We start from the raw sequence: 15,845 nt of genomic DNA, 5'->3' as shown, positions 1-15,845 counted from the left end.
TTTTTCTTTACATAGTTGAATGTGCTGACAACAAAATCACACAGAAATTATCAATGGAAATCAAATTTATCAACCCATGGAAGTCTGGATTTGGAGTCACCCTCAAAATTAAAGTGGAAAACCACACTACAGGCTGATCCAACTTTGATGTAATGTCCTTAAAACAAGTCAAAATGAGGCTCAGTAGTGTGTGTGGCCACCACGTGCCTGTATGACCTCCCTACAACGCCTGGGCATGCTCCTGATGAGGTGGCGGATGGTCTCCTGAGGGATCTCCTCCCAGACCTGGACTAAAGCATCCGCCAACTCCTGGACAGTCTGTGGTGCAACGTGGCGTTGGTGGATGGAGCGAGACATGATGTCCCAGATGTGCTCAATTGGATTCAGGTCTGGGGAACGGGCGGGCCAGCCTGAACTGCTGACACACTTCAGCCACATGAGGTCTAGCATTGTCTTGCATTAGGAGGAACCCAGGGCCAACCGCACCAGCATATGGTCTCACAAGGGGTCTGAGGATCTCATCTCGGTACCTAATGGCAGTCAGGCTACCTCTGGCGAGCACATGGAGGGCTGTGCGGCCCCCCAAAGAAATGCCACCCCACACCATGACTGACCCACTGCCAAACCGGTCATGCTGGAGGATGTTGCAGGCAGCAGAACGTTCTCCACGGCGTCTCCAGACTCCGTCACGTCTGCCACATGTGCTCAGTGTGAACCTGCTTTCATCTGTGAAGAGCACAGGGCGCCTGTGGCGAATTTGCCAACCTTGGTGTTCTCTGGCAAATGCCAAACGTCCTGCACGGTGTTGGGCTGTAAGCACAACCCCCACCTATGGACGTCGGGCCCTCATACCACCCTCATGGAGTCTGTTTCTGACCGTTTGAGCAGACACATGCACATTTGTGGCCTGCTGGAGGTCATTTTGCAGGGCTCTGGCAGTGCTCCTCCTTGCACAAAGGCAAAGGTAGCGGTCCTGCTGCTGGGTTGTTGCCCTCCTACGGCCTCATCCACGTCTCCTGATGTACTGGCCTGTCTCCTGGTAGCGCCTCCATGCTCTGGACACTACGCTGACAGACACAGCAAACCTTCTTGCCACAGCTCGCATTGATGTGCCATCCTGGATGAGCTGCACTACCTGAGCCACTTGTGTGGGTTGTAGACTCCGTCTCATGCTACCACTAGAGTGAAAGCACCGCCAGCATTCAAAAGTGACCAAAACATCAGCCAGGAAGCATAGGAACTGAGAAGTGGTCTGTGGTCACCACCTGCAGAACCACTTCTTTATTGGGGGTGTCTTGCTAATTGCCTATAATTTCCACCTGTTGTCTATACCATTTGCACAACATGTGACATTTATTGTCAATCAGTGTTGCTTCCTAAGTGGACAGTTTGATTTCACAGAAGTGTGATTGACTTGGAGTTACATTGTGTTGTTTAAGTGTTCCCTTTATTTTTTTGAGCAGTGTAGAATGATAGTAAAAAGCTTTGGAGCACCTTAAATGAAATGTTGGGCAAAATGGCAAACCATAATTCATTGAATCAGAGGTCTCATTCATCACAAAACCCACTGATATTGCCAATTACTTTAATAATTTAGATTAGCAAATTTAGGCATGACATGCCAGCAAAAAACTCTTACACTACACATCCAATTATAACTGATCAAATTATGAAAGACAAGCATTGTTATTTTGAATTCTGTAAAGTGAGTGTGGAAGAGGTGAAAAAAGTATTGTTGTCTATCAACAATGACAAGCCACGAGGTCTGACAACTTGGATGGAAAATTACTGAGGATAATAGTGGACGATATTGACACTCCTATTTGCGATATCTTCAATCTAAACCTACTAGAAAGTGTGTGCCCTCTGGCCAAAAAAATGGTGTTTGACCAGATATGCTATTTTATTATAAACAAATTGACAGACTTTCAGCACGCTTATAGGGAAGGACATTCAACAAAAACGACACTTACACAAATGACTGATGAATGGCTGAGAGAAATTTATGATAAAAAGATTGTGGGAGCTGTTTTGTTAGACTTCACTGCTGCATTTGACATTATCGATCATAGTCTGCTGATGGAAACACTTGTGCTATGGCTTTACACCCCCTGCTATATTGTGGATAAAGAGTTACCTGTGTAACAGAACACAGAGGGTGTAGTAAAATCTTTACTAATGACATGCCACTGGCTTTGCGTAAAGTGTGTCTATGTATATGGATGACTCAACACTATACACGTCAGCTACTAGAGCGAGTGAAATCACTGCAACACTTAAAGAGCTGCAGTTAGTTTCAGAATCGGTGGCAAGGAGTAAATTAGTCCTAAATATTTCCAAAACTAAAAGCATTGTATTTGGGACAAATCATTCACTAAACCCTAAACCTCAACTAAATCTTGCAATAAATAATGTGGAAATTGAGCAAGTTGAGGAGACTAAACTGCTTATAGTAACCATGGATTGTAAACTGTCATGGTCAAAACATGTTGATACAACCGTAGCTAAGATGGGGAGAAGTCTATCTATAATAAAGCGCTGCTTTTCCTTCTTAACAGCACTATCAACAAGGCAGGTCCTACAGGCCCTAGTTTTATCGCACCTGGACTACTGTTCAGTCATGTGGTCAGGTGCCACAAAGACAGACCTCAGAAAATGTCAATTGGCTCAGAACCGGGCAGCACGGCTGGCCCTTAAAATGTACACAGAGAGCTAACATTAATAATGTGCATGTAAATCTCTCATGGCTCAAAGTGGAGGAGAGACTGACTTCATCACTACTTATTTTTGTAATAAGTGTTGACATGCTGAATGCACCGAGGTATCTGTTTAAACTACTAGCACACAGCTCGGACACCCATGCATACCCCACAAGACATGCCAACAAAAGGTCTCTTCACAATCCCCAAGTCAAGAACAGACTATGGGAGGTGCACAGTACTACATTGAGCCATGGCTACATTGAACTCTATTCCACAACAGGTAACTGATGCAAGCAGTAGAATCAGATTTAAAAAACAGATAAAAATACACCTTATGGAACAGCGGGGACTGTGAACACAGGCAAAGGTACACATACAAATGATAAGACATGCACTATACACACACGTACACATGGATTTTGTATTGTAGATATGCAATAGTGGAGTAGTGGCCTGAGGGAACACACTTACTGTGTTGTGAAAAGTGTTATGAAATGTAATGTCCTGTAATATTTTAAATTGTACATAACTGCCTTAATGTTGCTGGACCCAGGAAGAGTACAGTGGCCTTGCAAAAGTATTCATCCCCCTTGGCATTTTTCCTATTTTGTTGCCTTACAACCTGGAATTAAAATTGATTTTTGGGGGGTTTGTATCATTTGATTTACACAACATGCCTACCACTTTGAAGATGCAAAATATGTTTTATTGTGTAACAAACAAGAAATAAGACAAAAAAACGATTCACCCCCCAAAGTCAATACTTTGTAAAGCCACCTTTTGCAGCAATTACTGCTGCAAGTCTCTTGGGCTATGTCTCTATAAGCTTGGCACATCTAGCCACTGGGATTTTTGCCCATTCTTCAAGGCAAAACTGCTCCAGCTCCTTCAAGTTGGATTGGTTCCGCTGGTGTACATCAATCTTTAAGTCATACCACACATTCTCAATTGGATTGAGGTCTGGGCTTTGACTAGGCCATTCCAAGTCATTTAAATGTTTCCCCTTAAACCACTCAAGTGTTGCTTTAGCAGTATGCTTAGGGTCATTGTCCTGCTGGAAGATTAACCTCCGTCCCAGTCTCAAATCTCTGGAAGACTGAAACAGGTTTCCCTCAAGAATTTCCCTGTATTCTGACCAGTTTCCCAGTCCCTGCCGATGAAAAACATCCCCACAGCATGATGCTGCCCACCACCATGCTTCACTGTGGGCATGGTGTTCTCGGGGTGATGAGAGGTGTTGGGTTTGCGCCAGACATAGCGTTTTCCTTGATGGCCAAAAAGCTCAATTTTAGTCTCATCTGACCAGAGTACCTTCTTCCATATGTTTGGGGAGTCTCCCACATGCCTTTTGGCGAACACCAAACGTGTTTGCTTATTTTTTTCTTTAAGCAATGGCTTTTTTCTGGCCACTTTTCCGTAAAGCCCAGCTCTGTGGAGTGTACGGTTTAAAGTGGTCCTATGGACAGATACTCCAATCTCCGCTGTGGAGCTTTGCAGCTCCTTCAGGGTTATCTTTGGTGTCTGTTGCCTCTCTGATTAATGCCCTCCTTGCCTGGACCGTGAATTTTGGTGGGCGGCCACCTCTTGGCAGGTTTGTTGTGGTGCCATATTATTTCAATTTTTTTATAATGGATTTTATATGGTGCTCCGTGGGATGTTCAAAGTTTCGGATATTTTTTTATAACCCAACCCTGATCTGTATTCCTACACAACTTTGTCCCTGACCTGTTTGGAGAGCTCCTTGGTCTTCATGGTGCCGCTTCTGGGGCCTTTCAGAACAGGTGTATATACACTGAGATCACGTGACACTTAAATAAAGTCCACCTGTGTGCAATCTAAATAAATATGTGACTTCTGAAGGTAAATGGTTGCACCAGATATTATTTAGGGGCTTCATAGCAAAGGGGGTGAATACATATGCACGCACCACTTTTCCATTATTTATTTTGTATAATTTTTTTGAAACAAGTTATTTTTTTCATTTCACTTCACCAACTTGGACTATTTTGTGTATGTCCATTACATGAAATCCAAATAAAATTCCATTTAAATTACAGGTTGTAATGCAACAAAATAGGGAAAACGCCAAGGGGGATAAATACTTTTGCAAGGCACTGTAGCTGCTGCCTTGGGGATCCTTAATAAATAGAAATACAAATTCACTACAAGAATGACAACGGCATGCAGAATTAATATATTGAATGAACAGAAATGACCATAACCAAACATTCTAGATTAAATCGGGAAATGGCAATGATTAACGGTGGCCTACATTTACTACTGGTTATACGTTGATATACACAGAGTATACCAAACATTAGGAACACCTTCCTAATAATGAGCTGGCACCTATTATACCCCGTTCAAAGACTTAAATATTTGTCTTGCCCATTCACCATCTGAATGGCACACATACACAAGCAATGTCTCAATTGTCATGGTTTAAAAATCCTTCTTTAAAATCTGTCTCCTTCCCTTCATCTACACTGATTGGATTTAACAAGTGACATCAATAAGAGATCATAGCTTTCACCTGGATTCACCTGCTCAGTCTATGTCATGGAAAGAGCAGGTGTTCTTAATGTTTTGTATACTCAGTGTATAGCGGGGAATTCATCAACATTCACAAACAATTTTCACCATGAAAACAATGACAGAGCACGAATTGGGGGGAGAGTGTGCATGGAGAAAGACATGCCTAGAGCTTTGTCGTCACACAGTATTTGGAAAAAAAAGTGATCTCTCGTCAAAGACTGAGTTTTGACATCAGTTTGAGTACTCATGCCCATCCCTATTACATATTGCTGCTTTAAGAATAGTATCAAGAAATGTGGACTGGGGTTCGAAATGATTGACACCCTTGATAAAGATTAACAGAAATGACTATGAAAGAATACTGAGCTGTTCAAAACAATTTGAAAACGATATTATTTTATACTAATACAATTGCTCAGAGAAAGAGATTGTTTAACAAGTAATACTTTTTTTCCTCAAAAAGGTAGGGGTCAAAATTATTGACACCCCTGTTTTCAATACCTCACCGTGCAAGGATAACTGCATGGAGCCTTTTTCTAAAATGTTTTATGAGTTGGAGAACACATTGGGAGGAATCTTAGACCATTCCTCCATACAGAATCCTTCCAGATCCTTGATATCCTTTGTCTAACGTTAAGGAAAAAGGTATTAGATATTCTAATTTCAACATCAAACCCACCACTGCCGTGGCCAAAGAGCTCTATTTTCATGTCACCTGAACAAAGCACCGGTTCCAATTCAAGAGCCAATGCCATTTAGCAAACTCCAGGCATTTACATTTGATGGACGACATGAAAATAGAGCTCTTTGGCATGCACACCAGTGGTGGGTTTGGAGTCGAAATGAGAATGCATGAGCAGAAAAGAACCCCATACCTACTGTAAAATATGGTGGTGGATCATTGATGTTATGTGGCTATTTTGCTTCCACTTGTCTTAAGACCCCTGTTAAGTTCAACGGAATCATGAACTTTACACAGCACCAGGACATTTTATCAAAAAACCTGGTTGCCTCTGCCAGAAGGCTGAAACTTGGCTGCAAGTGGATCTTCCTACAAGACAATAACCCAAAGCAAACATCAAAATCCACAAAGAAATTGTTAATTGGACACAAACATTTTTTTAAATGCAATGGCCATCTAAGTCTCCAGACTTGAAACCCATTGAAAACCTGTGGCTTGAATTGAAGAGGGCAGTCCATAATCGCAGATGAAGGATATCAAGGATCTAGAAGGATTCTGTGTGGAGGTATGGTCTAAGATCCCTCCCAATGTGTTCTCCAACTCATAAAACATTTTAGAAAGAGGTTCAGTGCCGCTATCCTCGCAAGGTGAGGTATTGAAAGTTATTGTTTTGACCCCTACCTTGAGAGAAAAAAAATACTTGTTAAACCAAATATTTCTCTGAGCAATTGTATTAGTATAAAATAATTTCCCAATTTTGAGGGGGCATACAATATAGCTCAGTATTTGAATTATGTATTTTATACAGTCATTTTTGCTCATCTTTATCAAGGGTTTCAATAATTTCATACCCACTGTATGTCTGATCATCATTCAGATAATGTCTTCTACACATCAAAGTAAGACATTTCAAATGGGGGAAATAAAGTTATTCCAAGATCTCCATAGTGGGCAGTAAGGCTGTGTGCCTTTGAATGGCAAACTGTTTTGATGTGCTCAAAGTATTAGATCATTCATTAGATTGGATAAAAAAAGATCTAATTCAATTTGTGACCTTTTTCCTTAAAGTCAGACATGCAGCAAATGCCAAGACAAGCATTTAACACGATTTTCTGATAAAAGAGTCTTGCAATGTCGCAGGCAACAACAGTTCCTCTATATGAAAACGCAGGGGATATGAATACCAGTGTTATAGCCACTCCTTTGAAATGAATCAGACTAAGCATTGTCCCCTTCATTCACGAGCCTTGTGGAACCATATTCAACCTAAAATAGCAAACAGCCGGTGCCAGTGGGCCATTAAGTTGAGCAGCTATAGCCCCATAAATGTATGTTCAAAGTAATTGGGTGCTTTAGTGATCAATGCTAATCCTCCAACTCCAGCATTGACTGCAACATCAATACATGTATATTACCTGGCCTGTAATAAGCTAAAATATTATTTTAAAAAGCCTGGATGCAGGGCACTTTAAGCATGTAGCCACTGACTAGAAGCTTCCATGTAGGAAGCTTTCAACTGAACTCCAGCCCTGAGGCTGGAAACGTGTGCTTCGCTAGCCAGCTGAGACTGTGATAACATGACATGGAACACAGAGAGAGCAATACTGTTGACTGCCTGTCAGAGTCTCATTAGGATCAGGTGCCTCATTAATCCCACTCATTTCAAGAACAGCTCAAAGCAAGCTCACCCGTTGATTGACGTCTAAGACTGGGATAATCGCCACTTTTTTCTCTCCAGGAAGAAGTAAGCACCTTTTCCCTCACCGACAGCACGGGAGTCCATGTCCAGTTAAGATGTCGTTGATAGCTATTGATTTCCTTTTAAGTGTGTTCTGACAGGTCGCCCAGAGGTTTTCACAATCCAATTCTAATAACAGCAGTCCGAGAAGGTGTGTGGTGACAGCTGCAAGTAGGAAGGCAGTAAACTTTATAAACTTCCGTAATTGATGGCCACAATACCTGATAAGCACTGCGTGTGTAGGACTCAAGTGAGTCTCCCATTTATCTTTCCGAATATTTCAACACACTGCTCTCCATTGTGTGATTTGAGGAGGTGTGGATGAACAACCTTGCGTCTTCAGAGTTCGAGAACAATACTCTTCATATCCGAATGCTGACTCTCGGTTAAAATCCTCCACCAAGAAGCACTATTAACCCAATCTCCCAAAAAAACAATTTCTAAGCCTCTTCCATAGAACAGCATTGGACTAACATTCTGTGAAGAAAAATAATAATAAACTCCCTGAAAACATTGTTTTAATTGCCAGATATGCCGTTGATGGGTAGGGTGGGTGTACTGCAAACATTCAAAGGGATAAAAAAAAAAAAACAGTTGTGTTTCAGTGAATCTTCCAGAAGTCGTTTTAAGGCAATGCTGATAGGAGGTCCCTTCTCACCAGAGCTGAGATTAGTCCATTCGCAGATGAAGGGGGGCACCGGTTGAGCATCACCGCAGATGAGGCAAACAGGAGGAGTGCGTGACATGTCCTAGGCAATTCGCTGTAAAAGCCTGATGGCCAGGGGTTTCTCTCCCGTCCCCTCCCCTGATGGCCAGGGGTTTCTCTCCCATCCCCTCCCCTGATGGCCAGGGGGTTCTCTCCCCTCCCCTGATCCCCATCAATGGCAGCCAGGTCCCAAGCGATGGCTGCTTAGATAATAAGAGAGTAATTGCTAAATCGTGTAGAAACATCTCAGGCAAATGACTTAGCTTCAAATCGATTACTGTTTTCATTGTTACTGAGCCACATCAAGTTTGCTGTCTCTAAGTTTACATTACAGATAAATTAACCCATTCATGAGCTTGACGTGTCATCAGAACCAGCATTTACTCCGAACACCTGCAGTCTTCCTGAACAGTGCTTCAGACAATGCATTGAATATGCAAATTGAAATTGCCAACCCCATTTTAACCATGCACACACTTTCTAGTTAAAAATCTAATGGGTATTGAGAAGAGTCTGACACAGTGCAGGTCCCTTTTTGCCCATAAGCAATTCAATCCTCAAACCAAAATGAGGTGGCATGAAAACATGAGCACATTCCACTGCCTCCATTCTGCTCCTGGAGTCTGTATTTCCCCACGGAGTCGCTTCTTCGCATGGTGGACTTAAGCATAGCAACGCTTAGTCTCCTGAGAAACTTGAGCAAACAGTGTTTCACTTCCCCACTTTGATACCATCACACGTTCCCAGGCAGTCAAATGACTTTTTACCCATGACATCACTGTCGCTCTGAATGAAAGACCAAAGTGCATTGCTAGTCTGCTACTGGTGAATCATACATTAGCTCACATGAAGGGAAGGAAAGAGGGAGGGTTTCCTTTAGTTATTCCCCTTTCTTACCAGGAGCATGACGACAATAGTGGTGTTTCGACAAGATAGTGATCATGTTGGTTATGGTTCCCCAATTGTTTAATAACATAGAACAACTTTGAGAGGCCAGAAACGATTATTTCTTGCATGAAGGCTGTTGTTAAAAACGGCAGCACAAGGGGTCAGGGTCACTGCCCTAGCCAGAAAGGTACAACGATGCCTGTCAATTAGTCATGGTATTTTACAGTCTGACAAAATAAATGTGGCTGGGAAAGACAATCTGCAAAAGCTAGGTAGTGAGCACCGCTCTTTTTGTATTTACATCATGAGTGTGAGGGAAAGGTTGAATTAATTGAACACTCAACCTCTTAGCTTACAAGGCTGCCTGCTGAATACTTAATCCTGCTGCACTTGGACTAAAAGCAAGCAGCCTTTCTCCATACAGGAGGGAGCTCAACCTATGGTCCATGACAGACAGCGCTTTAGGAGGGTGCTTCAAAAAGAAACTAAACTTTCCAAGAGGTGCTGGGAGTTTAAGGTAAAATACCCAGCACACCATCACAAGAACTGCCCCTGTGATTGATGGAAACTCCCCCACTGTCCTGCTTGGCATTAATACTGAGGTATTTCCCTCCGGGAACAGAAAACAAAAGCCATTTTACATGTCTGGGCGAGGTGGATAGCATCCACCTGAGGCTAAAGCAATTGGAGGTACAGCACAACGCAGCTGGATACCACACCCATTATCTTGTCAGCTACAACATATCACCAGCAGCCTTGTCGAGTGAATAGTTTTATTCCATTACATTGAAAGAGACACCTGTGACTGTTATAGAACATATTTCCACTGACACACATCCCAAAGGAATTGTAGATTTATACTTTTTTCAATTTCAATGGAAAATGCAACCACCTCAGTGTAACAGCCAATATCCATTTGAACTTATACATAATGTAAGGCACTATGCAACTCTAACTTAACAGATCAGTATGCCATGAAACTTCAGTTTTTAAAAAAGTACAATGACTTGACAATTTTTCTATTATTATTGAGAGGCTCGGCTGAGCAACTACTCTCTGGGATGCAACATACCAACTACAAACATCATCCATCATGTCATCAGTGGTCTGGTGTGGCTTTCAGCATGGTTTAAATCAAACCAAAAGAATTCCGGTGCCCATGTCAGATGATTAACCAGATAAGTCAATGTCCAGACAGCCCCCTGTCCCTTTAACAAAGAGCAGTGCTGTTAACAGCAGGAGTGTGGAATGACAGATAATGCCACTGAGTTAGGCCTACCGAATTCGAATGGGTTCTTCCCCATGACACACTAGGTTGCTGTAGTAATTTATATTCTTAAGCATTGAATTTCAATTACATCACATGCCTCATCATATTGTTTGCTGTTAAAATCGGAGTGCGCCTATACACAAGTCTCCTTTTAAAACCTCTTAAATGTTGATTCATTCATTATAATGTAATTGTTTTATCAAGGCATATCAAGGTAATTCGTTTATAAATCGATTTCTGTTGGGCCAATCCCTGCTTCAATTCAGTTGGCCTCGAATGACTCTGGGGTATAGGGTTACATATGTACAGCCATTGGAGGCTCGGGAGTCCATCTGTGGCGGAACAGTACATTTTACTCAAACAAGCTGCAAAGGCGAGAGAGTCAACACAGCGATATGGAAGTCGTCCCATCGTTCTATGACAAACACACACCGATTTATTTCGAATGTTAATTAAAAAAACTTTAACACAATTTGAAGATGTTTAACAAAACCACTTTGTGTTCATTACAGAGGGTCAAACTTTATATTAGACGAAAGCTGAGATCGTGACGAATCAATAGATTCGCTAGCCAACTCTGGTACGTTCACAGGGGGATAGACAACAATGAATGAGAGCAGTCCACCAGGAAATAAGTCGCATTAGGCATTACTAGGTACTGTTCATGGCCCTCTCACATGTGACGAGTGTGTCTCGTTTCAGAAGTTCATTTCATTAGTCGACTGTAGCCGAGTCTACATAAGCTTCCAATACAGGCTACACACACGCACTCCCGCTGGTGTTCAATGGTGGTTGACCTTCTTCTATGTATCACTTTGTCTAGTCATCGTAGCGTCATTTTAATCATCATTAGGCCATATCAATAATGTTTCATTTAAAAGTTCAGAAACGAATGTCAATGCCACTTAAACTTTATATTGCAATATTATTTTATGATCTGACTACAGAACTTTAATTAAACATGTAATGTGTCACCTGGACAAAAACGTATTACACAATGTTGTTTGTGCTCTGATAGTCTAATAATAGGCTATATCAAAGATGAAACTTCTGTATCTGTAAATCGCTTATAAATCTCGACATACCTTGTAGAACCGTCGCAGCAGTGACGAGAGAAAGCAAGAAGTGGCCAGTCGAATCCATCCTTCGAAATATCAAGATTTCTTCCTCTCGAATTTACCTGTGATACTCAATAAAACGTGAGGATGGTGTAGTTCGTAGGATAGCTTGACGCTATAATAATATATTTTTCCTCGCTTATGAATTGTTTTCTCGGACGCAGGAAAGCCGGAACAAGTGAAGCGCTGTGTATCCGTATGAATGAGCAGGTAAAAGTACGAAGCGGAGCGATATCTCGCTAGAGGGCTGTGTGTGTGTGTGTGTGTGTAGGGGAGGGGAGCTGTGAAGCTTAGGCCGCCCAGAGTGGCTCGCCACAAGCTACGTGACTTGTGGGCGTGCTGACAGCATATGGCAGCAGTTTGATTGAGCGTCAAGAATTTAGCATAGCAAGTTTGTACGAAGGTGTGGTTATTAAATGGGTAAATAGTTTAATCCATTCTCCATTTCATGAATTTATTCACAGGTAAATAGTAATATGCTCTAAAACGCTCTGGTGACCAACAAACGTTGCTGCCCTGTTTCCAATCGTTCACATGGCTGGGAGAACCTAATCAAGTAAGTAAATACATTCTGAAAATGTAAAAAAAACGATGTATTATTAGCTAACACGCTCTTCAGTGCAGGCTATCTCAAATGAGCTGCTAACGTAGCTAGCTAGCCAACTTTATATACTGTATAGCTAGCTAAGTGAATTAAATATCACCAGCTACCTCTATTAGGGGGTGCTCTTCTAGAGCTAGGTCTGGGACTGGAGCAGGGGCTGAGGGTCTTCCTGTGGTCGCTGGGGAGGAGGTGCTGATGGACGGCACAGTGCTGCTGGTTCCAGGAGAGGCGGTGGTGGGACCCAGTAGGGTCCAAGACGGCATCAAACAGGACCCTTCAATGGCTGAAGGGTCAAAAGGGAAGAGGCCACACTTCTTAAACCCTTCCACCACATAGTGCATGTCCTTGCATCGCTGGTACGGGTAGTGGAATACTCTGGCAAATTCTGATTTGTTTACCATGTAGGAGTGGTCAAAATGGCTAAGGTCTCCAGCTACCTTTAAAGGGCCAAAGTATGCCACGTCCAGCAGCTGCAGGACATGGGTGCAGTGTGGTGGAAGACAAAGTATAACCCCTTCCCTTAGTGCCGCCGCGAGCACCTCCGGGTCCATGTGGCTCTTGTGCCCATCGAACAGGAGAAGGAGAGGGCGCTCTTTCACTGCATGCTTAATGAAGTGCTGAAACCACTTCCTGAACAGGTCCCCGTCAATGTAGCCACTGCTTGACCGTCCATACAAGGCTTGGGGGGGGGGGCCTCCCAGTGTGTAGTGGCCACCGGGGAAACACTTGGGGTAGATGATAAACGAGGGGACGTCCTTCCCAGCTGCGTTTGAAGCAGGCCAGCACTGTGATGTGCTCCTTGGTCCCCGGAGCCTGCTGGTACACGTGTTTTGCGCCCCGGGGAGCCAGCACTTTGTGCCTGCTCTGTTCGATACGAATCCCAGACTCATCGCAGTTATAGATTTGTCTGGGTTTCTCCCTCAACCCACTCTCCTCCAAGTGCTTCTCATAAGAAGTGAAGGTGTCCATCGTCGGACGTGTGGCACACTCAGCTCTCCCCCTGTCCAGGGTTTCCGGCCTCCTCATGCTCAGGTTCTTGTGCCTCCTCCTGAACATTTCCCACCACCGGGATTGTTTTCCCTGGGTGCCGAAACCTACAATAGAATAGAATATATAATTGTCCATCCAGGATGAAAATGTTTGTTTTGGCATCACCATACACACATTGAGAACATTTACATCACACACATTGAGAACAGTCAGTCCACCAATCTACATACATAAATACATAGAACACCTAAATACCTGCGTATTTTGTCGCCGTATTTCATCAGCCTCTGTCTGGTGAAGGGGAACCCATGGCTGGCGCAGTAGATACAGTACTGCACCAGATAATTTTCATCCTCTGGTGCAAGCAATGTGGGTGGTCCACTGCGACAACCATGGGTCACCTGGCCGCTCAGCCTGTCTGCCAGGGTCTGCCGAGGTACACCATGCACCTTGGTAGATACGAAAAGAAAACCGTTACTAGCAGATAAAATTCACATACACATGGTAATCTCCTAAAAACAAAAGATGCCTAACCTTGGCAGCCTGGCAGATAGCCATCCCTGCCCCGCAGTCCTCCATGGCATGGAACATGTCCACCTCACTCCACTGCTTCCTCTTGACTTTCTTCATGCTGTGGTGTTAATACATGTAGCTAAATAACTTGGCATACTATACACATTTAAGAAAGATAACTCAATCTGAATATGTATAAACATTTACATTTCAAAGCTAAGGCATTGAAAGGTGATGAAAGTTTTCACAATAACTGAAAGTGTACCCACGTTTTTTGTTTGATGTTATCTGTAATGAAAATTTATGTCCCAATTAGTTTAATATTGATGCATACATTGTAACATTTGACTAAATACTGCCTCTATGTAGCTGTTGAAACATAGCCAACAGTGATAGGTGTCAAAAAGTGAATGGTTCAAAGTTCCAAATACATTTTTGCAGATTGTGCAAAACGCCTCCGTCAGAGGACTCCAATTTTGATACGGTAAAGCTTGACAACATTCAGCTGTTTTCGTGATATGAATTATCGTTTACAATTTATTTCCTTTTTGCTGTCTTAGCAGTTCTGTCAACATTTAGCAACTAAGCTAGCAACATTAGAAAATCTGTTAGCTATATTTCAGAGGTAAAAAGTTGGATGTTAAATGATGTGTGGTCTGTCGCGCAATCGAATTTTACAATATGCAGTTCCACAAAATGTGTACATATACAGTGGGGAAAAAAAGTATTTAGTCAGCCACCAATTGTGCAAGTTCTCCCACTTAAAAAGATGAGAGAGGCCTGTAATTTTCATCATAGGTACACGTCAACTATGACAGACAAAATGAGAAAAATAAATCCAGAAAATCACATTGTAGGATTTTTTATGAATTTATTTGCAAATTATGGTGGAAAATAAGAATTTGGTCAATAACAAAAGTTTCTCAATACTTTGTTATATACCCTTTGTTGGCAATGACACAGGTCAAACGTTTTCTGTAAGTCTTCACAAGGTTTTCACACACTGTTGCTGGTATTTTGGCCCATTCCTCCATGCATATCTCCTCTAGAGCAGTGATGTTTTGGGGCTGTCGCTGGGCAACACAGACTTTCAACTCCCTCCAAAGATGTTCTATGGGGTTGAGATCTGGAGACTGGCTAGGCCACTCCAGGACCTTGAAATGCTTCTTACGAAGCCACTCCTTCGTTGCCCGGGCGGTGTGTTTGGGATCATTGTCATGCTGAAAGACCCAGCCATGTTTCATCTTCAATGCCCTTGCTGATGGAAGGAGGTTTTCACTCAAAATCTCACGATACATGGCCCCATTCTTTCTTTCCTTTACACGGATCAGTCGTCCTGGTCCCTTTGCAGAAAAACAGCCCCAAAGCATGATGTTTCCACCCCCATGCTTCACAGTAGGTATGGTGTTCTTTGGATGCAACTCAGCATTCTTTGTCCTCCAAACACGACGAGTTGAGTTTTTACCAAAAAGTTCTATTTTGGTTTCATCTGACCATATGACATTCTCCCAATCCTCTTCTGGATCATCCAAATGCACTCTAGCAAACTTCAGACGGGCCTGGACATGTACTGGCTTAAGCAGGGGGACACGTCTGGCACTGCAGGATTTGAGTCCCTGGCGGCGTAGTGTGTTACTGATGGTAGGCTTTGTTACTTTGGTCCCAGCTCTCTGCAGGTCATTCACTAGGTCCCCCCGTGTGGTTCTGGGATTTTTGCTCACCGTTCTTGTGATCATTTTGACCCCACGGGGTGAGATCCTACAATGTGATTTTCTGGAATTTCTTTTCTCAATTTGTCTGTCATAGTTGACGTGTACCTATGATGAAAATTACAGGCCTCTCTCATCTTTTTAAGTGGGAGAACTTGCACAATTGGTGGCTGACTAAAGACTTTTTTTCCCCACTGTATAACTTTTTTGAAAACTCTCAAAACCTAACTTAACTTACATAAATTGCACTGAAAATGGGTGGTCAGCTAGCTAGAAGGGTGTCATTAGTCGCAAAACTTACCATTATTTTCCAGTCCATTTAAATGTTGAGCTCGAGGTGATTTAGTCCTCCAACCGCTAGAGAGTGTCCGAAGTTAGGGGGTGTCCGAT

The 15,845-nt window shown here is 42.8% G+C and overlaps 1 protein-coding gene across 3 annotated transcripts in view; it reads right to left on the bottom strand.

Moving 5' to 3' along the window:
• Positions 1 to 11,901, bottom strand: part of LOC121579739 (CD166 antigen homolog) — a 76,347-nt gene extending 64,446 nt beyond the window's left edge. For all 3 annotated transcript variants that reach the window (XM_041894590.2, XM_041894592.2, XM_041894591.2), the window contains exon 1: positions 11,607 to 11,901. In XM_041894590.2, the coding sequence (XP_041750524.2) occupies positions 11,607 to 11,664 (58 nt within the window). In that variant the 5' untranslated portion in view covers positions 11,665 to 11,901. The remainder of the gene's footprint in view (positions 1 to 11,606) is intronic.
• Positions 11,902 to 15,845: the final 3,944 nt, after the last annotated feature.

This window comes from Coregonus clupeaformis, chromosome 13 (assembly GCF_020615455.1).
Source record: "Coregonus clupeaformis isolate EN_2021a chromosome 13, ASM2061545v1, whole genome shotgun sequence".
Lineage (NCBI taxonomy): Eukaryota > Metazoa > Chordata > Actinopteri > Salmoniformes > Salmonidae > Coregonus > Coregonus clupeaformis.
The sequence above is the reverse complement of the archived record's forward strand: the minus strand, read 5'-3'. Positions and strand labels throughout refer to the sequence as shown.